The 13521-nt window shown below is 45.9% G+C and overlaps 1 protein-coding gene across 1 annotated transcript in view; it reads right to left on the bottom strand.

Annotated features, from left to right (window-relative positions):
* The window catches only part of LOC146191131 (uncharacterized), a 118026-nt gene extending 105746 nt beyond the window's left edge, over positions 1-12280 (bottom strand). Inside the window, exon 1 of the mRNA XM_084601609.1 lies at positions 11665-12280. Coding sequence (XP_084457735.1) covers positions 11665-11733 — 69 coding nt within the window. The 5' untranslated portion in view covers positions 11734-12280. The remainder of the gene's footprint in view (positions 1-11664) is intronic.
* Positions 12281-13521: the final 1241 nt, after the last annotated feature.

The raw sequence follows: 13521 nt of genomic DNA, 5'->3' as shown, positions 1-13521 counted from the left end.
GCGATGGGCGAAATATATCTGATAATACGCCGCCCAAGGAGCATTTGGTATACTGCCAGGCGCAAAAACTAGTGAGGGCGACTCCAAAGCAATTTCCACCTTGCCACGTGCCGTCGACGCGTGCGGGAGCACCACCGCAGACGTCGAGAGGGCCATGCAGCTCCATGTTCCTGGTACTGGCTCGCTCATCGTTTCGAATCTACTAAGAAAATTGCAAGCGGTGAAAAATAGCGGAAGGACTGCTAAATATTCATTTCACTCACAGCGCACCAAGATAGGACTAAAGGCGGATAATGTTCAGAAAACGGAGGTGTTTCATTTTTCGTCTTTAGTCCTGTCTTGGTGCGCTGTGAGTAAGATGAATATGTACCAACTCGCCCAAATTTCCACTTTATTGAAAGCTAAATAGCCTTCAGGACGACAAGAAAGGAGTAGGGGACAGCTGCTCTGTCCCTTTCTATTGTTGTAAATAGGTCGCTAGTTTCCGACACGTGTAGCACACGCGTTCACGCCCCAAGTATCTGGCAGGGACAGATCGGAGCTTGCTTGTGACACGCATTATTTTCAGTATCAGAGAGGGGAGGGTCGCGAGCCGGCGAAGATACTGAACGCCGGCCTCAGTTAATCAGCAGCCCCAGTCCGGGCCGCCGCAGGTGCCAGCCGCCTCGCGAGCATGGCGGGCCAAGACCTTTTGGGCTAGGGTGCCTGGATGCGCATGCCCCCCTCCGCTTCTCCGTAGAGAGCACACGCGCGATGCTCGCGTCAGGCGCCGTGCGCATGCGCAGACCGGTTCTGGCGGACGCGAGGGACGACATCGGTCCGGCAGCGCTTGACGCGCGTCTGTGTGAAGCCGAGCCTTTCTGTTTAAAGGACAGCGAGAAGCAACGAAATGCCAAGTAGAGTGTTCGGAAATTCGTCGGTTCCTCGCTGGAATTAGAACCGAGACCAACTCCAAGCGAAGTCGATGCTCGAAGATTTGTTCATTGGTGAAATGTATTTTAGTGAAGCGTTATTTTTTAAACAGATGCTCGAACTGAATGTATAACAACAAGATAGCTAAGCGGGCGAGTTGGTGATACCTTTTCAAAAAAAAAAAAAAAAAACGCGAACAAACGGGGACGAAAGGAAGAAACCACAGGAACAAGCACTATTTTCTCAACTAAAGTTTAATCACAGGAAATAGGCTTATATAAGGAAACAGAAAACAATAAAACACCAAAACCTGAACGCACGTGTTACTATGTGATATTCATATATGCAATCTCACAGTCACGCAGGAGCAGGGATGGTTTGCGGACACACAATCCTTCTTTCTTTGCCATATTATACGCCTCGATGATTTCCCTGGTCAACTAACTGGTCGGGGTGTTTGTACAAAATGTCAGTAAAATGCAAGGACGGAAAACAGAATTGACACTCACGGCAATGATCAACTAGATTAGTGGAGCGATTAGATTTTAATGAGTTGAGATGTTCTCTGAGTCGTGTGTTAATACATCGTCCCGTTTGCCCAATGTATATCTGACCACAGGACAGGGGGATTTTATAAACTACCCCTTTGGAGCACGGCACAAATCTTTTATCGTGTTTAACAGCACAAGACGCTACAGATTTATTAGGATTGCGGGACTTATTTTCTACCACTGAACAAATTTTATTGAGCTTATTAGGGGCCGAAAAGACAACATCAACATCATATCTATGGGCCACATTTTTGAGACCATGAGAAAGGCGATGTACATAGGGAAGGACTGCAAACTTTTTTCGTTTCTGTTCTTTCTGTGAAAACGGCAGCAATGCCCTCGATTTAAGCTTTTTAATTATTTTATTGCAAGCTCAGCTGGATAACCTGCTTCCCTAAGTCTCTAAGCCTGATTATCGAAACATTGTTTCATAGCATGGTGACAGGATTTCGACAACGCAGATGACAATGATGAAACAACAATTCTTCATTTCACTACCTTAGAATGATGCGACTTATAGTTCAGTAGCGGTTTATTGGCCCGTGGTGCGTGATTCCAACACATGTGCCCCTTCCCTTCAGTAAAACACAAATCTAAGAATTGTATCTTGTTATCAACCGGTATCTCAGTGATGAACTGCAAACCCCCTGCATTATCTTTGAATACTTCTAAAACTGTAGACATGTGCCTAGCAAAGTCCGTTTATTTTTTTCAAAAAGAATAAAAAAATCTTCGACATATCTGACAATCGGGACGGCGTCCCAACTAAATCTTTCTGTATACCTCGATCCACCGTTTGTCCGTGCTGTTTTTTGGAAAACTGAATGTAATCGTTCGGCTACTGGATCCAAAGGTGCGGGATCGAGTCGGGGCGTTAAATTACGCATGTATATATAGCATAGTAGCCACATGACGAAGCACTGGCAGTCAATTTCATACTGGAGAATCGTACTCCGATACGAAGAATCTGCCATACAGCGCGAAATATTTGCAAATATACTAATATGCTAGTCAGGAATATGCGGCAATCATGTTGGAATGGTCTAGAATAATGCGGGAACCCCGATGTATCTGTACCTGCTATTCACAGAAAGGAAAGTGCAGTCTTCTCGTGAAGAATCATTACCCTTTTGGCGGCGAGGAGGAAAATAGAGTCTAACCGAAGCGCGCAGCGCCGCTCCTCCTTTCTGGTATTGTGTTGACGCGAGGAGAGGAGAAGTGTCTAACCTGCTCAGACTATGCGAAATATGCACTATCTTTACAGTTTTTTTTTTTTTTTTTCCTGTCCTTTCTTCTCTTCTCCCTTTCTTTTTCTTCCCCGCCCTTAACGGTTCAATTATTTCCGCAGGCCGCAGCTTAGCTGCTCACAAGATCCGCGGCTAGAAAAATATTTTTCTCTTTACTCTGTTGTTCGAATTAACAAGATGATCACAATCGAAAGCAGATGATTAATAAAAGGTTGACATATAAGACAGGGCGAGCGCTAAACATTCACTGAGATTTTACTGCGACAGAAAGGTACATAAATGTACTTCGGTGGCGCATGCGCACTCTGGAATAAAACACAGTAAGCAAAGATCTATAATCAATGTTGCAAACTGTTTCTCAAGTACATATCTGTTTCTTTATTGGACAAGACAAGTGAAGGCGTGCTGACACAGTTATCACCATTCCCTGCTAATCTGATAGGCCTCATGTATCTCATGGCCTAACCTTGTGCCTCCCCTACCAAGCACACACGTGACATAAAGCACCGGCACGCACCCGCAACGCTTACAATGCTTGCCCAAATGCCCCCCTCCCCCCCCTTCCGCTAATTAATGAACCAGCATACAGCGCCCTCGTAGCCGTTCGTTTAGGCAGCATCCACACTGCTGCTCCATGTAGCATCTACCGCAGGAGAGCCGTAGGGGTTGGACCTTTCGGTTCAAACCGAAAAATGGCGATAAAAGTACGCCGAAAGCACTTCAAAAGGTTCGGTTTAAACCAAAAAAGGTCAGTACCTTTTCGTGCACACCGCTAACTCTCGATGACGGGAGAAAATTACGGCAGTGTTAAATTCAGAGGCATGATGTGAGACAGTATAGGATCGCTGGTTTAAGTACAGCGGCTTAGTGTTTTGAGGCATTGTTCATGGCCTCACGAATGGTGAAAGTATGGCAGCCCTGCTACCTGACCCTCATAAACACATCAAGCATCCGAGGAGGGCGGGCGCCTGCAGCAAGGCAGATACTTTGATGGGTGAAGGACAGACAACAACATTTGTAGAGCAATAGCTTCCAGGAAATCGCGAAGACCAAAGCCAGCCAGTATCTTGTCACGTGAAACTTCTCAGACACAAGGCGAGAGAAGCACCTTTGTTTTAGATCATTTGGTTTATGCAAAAATTTGATCGTTATAAATAATATTTCGGTTACTCCTTTGTCTAACGTGTGAATTTTTGTTGTAGATATACGTTTTGTCATAACGCAAATTTCCATCATGGCAACAGCATTTTCTTCCAGAAGCTTGGCTGTACATATATCCAACATGGCGTGAGAACCGAAATAGAAGACAAGCTTCTTCAGGTACCATTTTTAAATTAACCACACGTTTTCCAGCTTCACAATTAAATATCTATAAATATCTATGAACTGCTTTTCGCTTTTGCGAGGCAATTTGATGCACATTACTTTTGAGTTCTCTCGAAATGCAGATACTGTGCACGACAGGAGATAGCGCGCATGTTGTGGCGCGTGATTTTTCGGCTCGGGGGTATGCCTGCTCCACCCACCCGATATTTCGCCAAGTAAAAATTGCAAATGATCGAGTTTAATGTCCCGAACTGATATATGGGCTATGAGTAATGTCGACGACCAGGCGTGGCCAGTGCGGCCCGGATGTTTTCCATACATAAGTCGCACTGACGAAATTTTCAGAAAAAAAAAAAACAATAACCAAGACTTATACGCCGGAATGAGTTTGATCTATAAATGGACGTTGTCCGAGCGCCAATCCCTGAAACAACATTCAGCAGCGACGAATGTGACGCCAGGCTGAAACCATCTTCGTCAAAGAACCAAAGAGAAGGTGCACCGATTTTAGATTTCGATGAGTTTCGAGCGGTTAAATGATTATAACTTGTACTTAAAGCATGCGAAATATCTTGGCGCTAGCATTTGAAACAATGGCGCAATTAGCGATTAATATCGCCACGGCTATCAGGCTTCACCGCACTGCACAGCGACGCATGATGACGTCATTGACGGTACCGGTACGTTTTCTGTATAGACGCACTTGGTTTGAAGAAATGAAAAGAAGGCTGCCGAAAACAAAGCCCTAGAAATGTTGATTAGCACCGTCAAAAAATGTGCAGCAGAACGTGGGCGAAAGCAACGAACATCAGAAATAGTACCGTCCGTGACGTCATTATTGAACTTCTCCGCAGAACTTTAGTGCTATGAGGAGACGCTCGAGGTGTAATCGTCGATTACGCCATCAGTTTGAATGTTAGCGCAAAAAACACTTTGCACCATTACCTACAGCCTATGTAGATTTGAGTCCTTGGATCGAAATTCTCGAAAAGTGATGCAGCTGCTCTTTAAGGACTAAGATGGGGATAATGACCACTGGAAATAAAAGTTAAAAAAAATTGCACTCAATGATTCTGCTGAATGTGAGGTAAGGCAAATCGAAAGCCTGAAGCGCCGTGTAAGATAAAGAACACGCTGAAAAAAAAAGCAGTAATAATGACGAGTTTACTCCGAAGCGAAATGTCCCATATATAGTATAGGTGAAAGCACTACGCCACGATAGCAACACGAACTTATCGTATACGCAACAGTTTTGAACGCCAAGCTCAAGAAATGGCGAATGTTATGCGAGCGTACGTTAAGCTTCAATTTGAAACAGCGTTTCACGAATGTGCTCGTAAAACACGTCGTCCCATATATGCTAGCATGGCAAGCATTTTACACATGGCACAACATACCACAGCATCATAATATCGCCTTCTATACGCACATCGCAGCTTTGGTAGTGCTGCAATGAACTATTGTAATGCAAGCTACTGTATATACAGAGTCCCGGGAAAGTTCGAAAATATTTTGCTGTTAGTTGGTATCCAGCTTTACCTGCTGCTAGTTTGGGGTCAGTTGAAGGCTATCTCGCATTCGTTCCCCAGTAACAATAATTATGAGCAGCTTATATTCTAAAATGTTGCAATGTAGAAACGCTATACAGAAACCTTGCCTCTCTAAGCACTTTCGTGTCAGTACCGCAAATGCCCAACACTGAATTCGTGTTTTATGTCATGTTCGCTATGAACAGCGCAAATTAAGATGTCCGCAGGTACGTTTCTCCAGTTGTAAATCAACATGAACATAATATCGATGACGCAACCAATTTGGGAATATAGCATGCGAAGCGCTTTTTTATGACCTTGAGTCAATTGGTCACGCCGCCATTACAAAGGTAGACCCAATTTAGGCGAATTTCTAATGGAAATTTATTACTCGCTGCTGAATTGGTCAGGTACACCTGCGAGGCGCAAACGTCGCACGAGTGATTACGGCCGATTCATGACGCTCGGCGGCTGAGCTGGGCACTGAAATCGCAAACAATCGACAGAAATCTCTCGTTCGACGGCCGTGATTCGCAGCTGAAATTGCAACGTTATTTAAGGCCTTCTGTTTGATATCAATCAAGCAATCAATCAATCAACCAATCAATCAATCAATCACGTATTTATTTCCTTTAAAAAGAGGAGTACAGGACTAAAAGCTCGGAGAGCAGGACGAGGTCCCGACCCCTTACAAGTCAGCAAACAACAAGATTTAGAAAACAACAAATTTAGAAAAATAGACAAGTAGCAAATAACATGGACAATACACGCTGCAAGTGGCAAAAGCAAGAGAAACAAATAAACAAAAATTCTGGCACAAACAATTAACAATAAAACAGAAGCTGTCAATAAGAACGCGACGAAAAAAAAAATATAAGTCTGTTATATAAATAGCGTCCACTTCAAGACTCTTGCAGCCATGCTGCATGGCAAAGACTGGTGTCGCATCAGTGGCGCCATCTCTCCCACAGCACAGTGGATATAAGCGTCGAAGAAGCTTTACACCTGGGATGGGCTGATGCAGCGATGTATGCAAAAAGCAACGCAACATTTCGGCAGCAGGCTAACAATATAAGTATACGAAGGCCGTATGACACGTTGTTCGCGTTGTTGTGCCCTTGGATATTGGCACTGTTTTCGTATTTCTTCCGCTTCTTTTCTGTTATTTCCACCGTGGTAGCATAGCTGTTAAGGTGCTCGATTGAACCCAAGGACGCGGGATAAAATCCTGGCCTCGGCGGCAGCTTTTCGGTGGAGGCGAAAGGCAAGGCGCCCGTGTACTGTGCGATGTCTGGCATATCACATTAAAGAATTGCAGGTGGTCGAAATTTCCTGAGCCCTCCACTATATGCACCCTGCGTCCGCCAGGCGCCGCCACCGCTAATGCTGCGTTAAGCGCTCCGCGCGGCCAATTTCTCGTCCCCGTCAGGACGGCTCCCCTCGCATCTCCGAATGGATGTCGACTGCTAGCGGCGTGCCGCTGGTAATAGAGTCGGGATTAGAACTATTAATGAAGCTGGAACATGATTCCGAGGAGAAAACAACAGCAAAGGAAATAAGCTTTTTGAAACCGGCCACGGTGCATTGCATGATAGTGGTGAAATGACCGAAGTAGCAGCAAAGTATATATCTTAGGCCGACAATCATTCTGTATGTGCTTATCGGTGCGATGCATACTGAATGCTTTAACATGCATATACGCATGCAAGGCGAGAACCTCAGATTTTGTGTCTTCACACATGGGTATACATTCCAATTTGTAGCTCGTACATTCTACATTACTGCGCACGTATCATATTGCCTTCTGAAGCTCGGCAGCATGGCGCTGCACTGCTAGTCGTGACGGCTAATACTTTCGTCGATCCTTTTATGTTGATAAGAACAATTTTCAATATACTGGACGCTGTTCTGCCGTGCACATAAAACAAAAGAAGATATAGCATGTCCTCAACGAAAAGCTATTTAAAACAGCGTTTTCTGAGGAGCCTGAGAGGACAACCGCAGTGAAAGAATGCGTTTTTATGTCATCGCCGTAAAGTGCTTTGTAACCATCGAAGTATGCTGCTGTTTCAGAAACAGCGTTCTTGGAGGAAGATTAATTGTCTTGTGAAATATGTAGGAACTTGCGTTGCCATCGGATGTTGCGGAGAGGAACGCAAATTCCCCTGTAAAATGCCTAGCCTCAACGTCAGCAGTCGTCATGTATGTCTGCATTACATGAATTAGAAAGAAGCAGCAGATCATTGCTACCTGTTAACATTTCGCGACTTTTTGGCATGTATGGTGCTTTGGAGAAATTACTGAGTACGTTGACAAATCTCTCCTGTGGCACATTTTCTTCACCGTCGCTTTGTAGGGAGTCGGTGTCAGATGTATACAGCTGAATCCGGTAGGCGAACACTATCGTCAGATTGACCTTCATGCCATTTCTTGTCGCTTTACCTTTGCCTGGAAATCGCGAAGCAAAAAATGGCCAGAAAAAAAAAAATATCGGGCACTAGGCAAATAAACAGCCGTTCCGCGCGTACCACCGACAACACGATGTATAGCGATTAAGCTCTTGAACAGTCAAAGCAAAAACGCTTTGAGAAGCACGGCTCTAAAATGGACCGAATACAGCAGCCCCCCCCCCCCCCCCCACACACACACACACATATATATATATATATATATATATATATGTGTGTGTGTGTGGGGGGGGGGGGGGGCTGCTGTATTCGGTCCATTTCGGCTCTAAAATGGACCGAATACAGCAGCCCCCCCCCCCCCCCCCCCACACACACACACATATATATATATATATATATGTGTGTGTGTGTGTGGGGGGGGGGGGGGGCTGCTGTATTCGGTCCATTTTAGAGCCGTGCTTCTCAAAGCACATATATATATATATATATATATATATATATATATATATATATATATATATATATATATATATATATATATATATATATATATATATATATATATATATATACGTTCAGAAAAAAAATAGTTGGACGCGGTGAAGAAAACGAATCTACTATTGACGTTTCGGCCGCGGGACCGGCATTCCGACGAAGGCCGGTCCCGCGGCCGAAACGTCAACACATTTTTTTTCCTCACCACGTCCGACTTCTTTTGAACCTGTCTCAACCAAGCCCAAGGAAACCCTCTTTTTCTCCTATATATATGGTGCATTTGAAAGATAAGCGACGCGCAGTGAGATAACCGGGACGTCCCAAGCTCCATCACCGCAGGCGAGCTGTGTACAACCTTGACACTTGTAGTAATGTGTCCATGCATTGTCTCTTTTCAGACCAACTGCGTAGTCTCGCAACCAATATCTAACCCCGTTGTCACAATACTTAACGCAAGAAAATGAATCCAAATTAGCACGGCTGCCCTATATAAAGCATTCAGAAGAATGACTCAACTGCACTTGATCTTTTCCAGGACGGGACTAGGATGATTGCACGTCCTCATTCGAGTTATCATTACCATGAAATGGCTGCTACAAATTGTGGATTTCAACGAAGGCTCTCAATCCGTGCCATCTTCGCTGAAAAAAAAAAAAAAAAAACAAAAAAACAAAAAAAAAAAACAAAAAAAAAAACAATAAGATAAAAACAAATAAGCAGCATAGGCCTAAATCGCTACGAGCTTGAAACGAGTGAGAATACGGCGCTTTTATCTAACGTCATGCACACTCACTAAAGTAAATCACGACAAATGCCAATAAATTTGCTTTACAAGCGCCTACTCTACACGTAGAAAGTAAAAAAGAAGATCTAACTCCCCCGTTGGCGACGAACCATGCCGAACCTATAACGCTCACGCGGTTCTATCTTCCTATATGCCGCGTTTGGGAATCCATAACTTTTTTTTTTTTTTAAGGTTTACTCATATACGTATTATTGCGCCCTACAACACAGGAGTGTGCACGTATGTTTTTATATGCCATCTGCGCTCGATAAGGACGCGCAGAGCTGCTTCGGAACGACGCGCACAGCACTGCATGTCGTAGTCGTCAGACTGCCTCCGCCCCTTCCTGACAGGGATGCGCGCCGGAATTAGATGTGTGGGGTTCCTATGTGGAGTCCCTCATAGTCTGAGTCGTTTTGTGACTTTAAATCCAATTAACCAGACAAATATGTTCTGTTTTTATGCTTTCCTGTCATTTGCCGAGAATCTGCGATTGTACTGTATCACACTAAAATAATGATTACTGAATCTTACCGCTCCCGTACCAGATAGCCATTAATTCCAGCGCATTGCTGGCGATGGGTGAACTGTATTAATGGCACGTACAACTTTTCCGTCACAGATTTGCATGCCATCATTCTAACATTATTGAGGTGGTGAAAATTAGCAGCTGCTTCAGCTCAACAGGGTGTAATATAAATCTGATGCTTTTCATCCAGGCAGCATACAGTGATATACACATGGAAACCTGCATCTGTTGCGAAGAAGCTAGCGCGAAAATATAAAATAGTGGCAGAGCACCTGATAAAAAAAGACATTCACCATCTTAAATGTGAATGTCTCCTCGATTTGTGTTTTACTAGCGCATTCTTCACAAGATATGCAATAGCACTGCAACTACAGCCTGCCAGCGTGCTGTTCTGAACTTATCGCCGTAATATTCCGATCACGGTTGCAGCTACCAGTATTAGCACGTCAATGGTAAAGTTGATCGATGGTGTCGCAGTTCATCTCATTTTTATGTGCGCAAGAAGACAAATACGAGCAGGGTAAAAAGCCCGGACGAAAAGGATCTCTTTCGAAACATTGTTATGGCCTATATACTCCAGAAGGGGGAATTCCCCTCGGACGCCGTGCAGAGCGAAGGGCCGTGCACCTGTAGAGAATAAGCACGCAGGGGAAGTGCACGGTAGCCGAGCACAGGACGTAACACGGGGGCACACATACCAGCCACTCCTTCCGATACAGAAGCACCGGACGACGTTTTTCACTTTGTTTTGCGGCTGGGGGCGGAGTTGACCTTTAAAGCGACCGCCGAAGGACTTACGGCTAGACCATGGTATAGCCGCACAGACTTTCATGCAGTAAGTGTTCCGAGTTCCAAGGTGAACGACGTGGCACACCTGCATCGCTTGCAGTCGCCAGGCATCTTAGGTGAGGTGTTACGGAGTGAAAGGCTCTGTGCGCTTGTCCGTAGCATCGAAGGCCCTGTGGTTGCTGTTGCTTGAGCCATTCCAGTTCCGAGGGAAACACCGGCAGCTCAGGCATATGCTGTCGTTTAAAGCGCGCTAGATGCCTGCTGGTATGGAGATTGCGTTGAGCTCGGTCGAGTAAAGCTGCTATTTTCCTCTGTACTTCCACTGAAGGCCGCCCAGGCTATCGCTAGACGCTTTGAAGATGCCGAAGGAGTTATATTAAAGGGCGTTGCATGCAAGAATGGCTTCTGACATATTGTCCAACACTCGTAGTTCACATCATCTATGTTGATGCGGCGTTGCCTCGGAAACTTTCTCCGGGCAAATTGCCAGCACCAGCTACAGCTTGCAGCGCTGTACACACGCTGCAGTTTTCGGGCGCTGTTCTACATACCTGTGTGAAAGATGCTCTATGTTGCTATCTTGTGCTTAGCGTTGCTGTTTTTCTGCTTCAGGCGTGATGTACAGTCACTGTAACCTCAAAATCCATGGGCAATTTATCCAAACAAAGATATGCATTTATTAACGTTGATGTGTGCGTGTAATTAATTTTTACTGTATCTATAGGAGGCGTGTACAATATGGTACATAGCGAAATGCACTGCCGTAATTGACGGTCACATCGGATCCAGCTTACGTTGATAATTATCGGCATTGTGTTTGGTCGTAACCGTATATTTGTATCCTGAAAATGTGTCAATAAAGTCAAGGTCTGTTTTCTGAAGCCTAAACCATAAATATTATTACCTTTGACTTTCCCAGTCTCACAAGTAAAAAAATTACGACAGCCGCGGTATAGTTTCATCTCATTTTTCACAGTCGATAGACACACTTCCAAAGGTCCACGATTACCACCATTACTGGACACGCCCCCAGTCGTCCCGCACTGAAAGCAAGAAATGGTTAAAATAAATCGGATCAGGATGATGGAACTCACCCTCGGAAGCACAGGAGACACAAAGTTATTCATCCCCGGAGGAAGCTGAAATCCACAACGGTCAAGCATGGCCACCTTCCCGACGTCCTTCACGTTCTTTGCACGAAATTTTCACGAGAGTGGTCGCACTTGCACCTGGAGGGCTCGGGCATCCAGTCTGTCGAAGACAAACGGGCACTTCACCAGTGTCACAGCTGTGAGTAAGAGCACTATTCACCAGACACGAATACTATCAGGGCCCGCGCGCTCTTGACGATGGAGGCAGAGCAGTGAGCGATGCACCTGACACTCGTGTTCACACAGTGCGTCAAAACTGGAGGTGTCCGGAGGGGGGAGGGGGTAACAAAAACAAAGTGGGGGAGGGGACGGATCATCCGGCGCGTGCAAATCAGTGCACGCGTCACGCGGCACGTGTCATTGTGCACAGGACGCGCTGATCACCGCGTCGATCCCGCTGCAGCAGCGACGGGCGGCGTTACAGCCGCTGCCGACTGGGCGACGTTACGTGAGACGCTACCGCCGCGCTCTTTCACGCGAAGGGGGGAAAGTGGTCGCTGTCGGAGGCAGCAACAACAGCAGCAGCAGTAACCGGCGGCAGTTGCGATGGGGGCGAGGAGCAGCGCGTGGTCTGGGCGCGGTCCGGCACCAGCCGAGGCGTCCGTTGCAGCGGCTTCTTTGGCAGCCAATGGGAGCGCCAGTATGGGCGTGCACTCTTCTATCAGGCCGATCCGGCCCCCCTTGAATGCCGCCGCCGCAGAGTTGCGCGAGCGCGATCCTGATTTCCTTCTCGGTGCGACGGGCGAGGGGAGCGAACCGCCGCCATTACCTGAAGCAGCCGGCGGCCGCGATGACCGCCTACTTGGCTGCCGCTGTTGCGATACCACCGCGGCTTGCGCGTCCTCCCGCTGCTGACCGCTGCCGCCGCGCCACGCTCACCCCAACGAGACTGATGCACGCGCTCGTCGGCACGCTATGGTCGAACGCCGCTGCGGCAATCACCATCACTGGCCTTCTGACTGCCCTGCATTCAGCTTCCCCTCAGTTCATCACTTAAAGGCAGGCTTCACTGCATAAACACATGAATAAAGGAGAAGATGCCACTTTTCTTTCTTTCTTTTTCTTTAATGCGCCATTTACTGATTTCGCTGATGTCATTATCTGCGAAGCTGATGGCAGGTGCTTCAACTTGGACAGAACTTTTGAGATGACTACTGAACACACCGGGACGCTTGGCCCAGAGTCACACACGCTCCATGCCGACACGTTCGTGGGCTCGGTTGAAGCGGGCCTTTATAACTGTGTCAGGTGGCATTGCGCATAATGTGGTAGATTATGACTGCATGCCAATGTAAAAGTTAATAAACAACACTATGTTACACGTCTCCTGAAGCGGTGCCCACGAAAAAAATCACAGTAAGGTATTGCAACCTATTATTACACGTACTGATATATATCGCTACTCCTTTTTTTCCCGATGCAGTAGAAACCTGGAACCAACTGCCACGCGAAGTTGTGGACCAAACAAAAGTATAAAAATTTGAGATAGGTGTTAACACGTTCTTGGAGCATTACAGTGCAAATCTATAATTCTGTTCTATAGAGTGTATTTTAGCGGAAAGAATTGTACTCGTATTGTATGTGTTTCCCTCCCTGTAATGACCCTCATATAGAGGGTTAACAGTATGAATAAATAAAACAAAATAAGTATGAGAGACTGGAAACCGAAATGTTGTGCATCTAATTCGCATTTGGTCTAACCACGTTAAATCGGCCTTGATTTCAGTGCGAGAGTGATCATACGATCATCAGTTCAGCGATCTTGTGCCTAACTATTGATCGGCCCGTCAGATCGTGATG

Source organism: Amblyomma maculatum, chromosome 4 (assembly GCF_055883805.1).
Source record: "Amblyomma maculatum isolate TAMU_Amacu chromosome 4, ASM5588380v1, whole genome shotgun sequence".
Classification (NCBI taxonomy): Eukaryota; Metazoa; Arthropoda; class Arachnida; order Ixodida; family Ixodidae; genus Amblyomma; species Amblyomma maculatum.
This window is presented reverse-complemented; position numbering and strand designations above follow the sequence as displayed.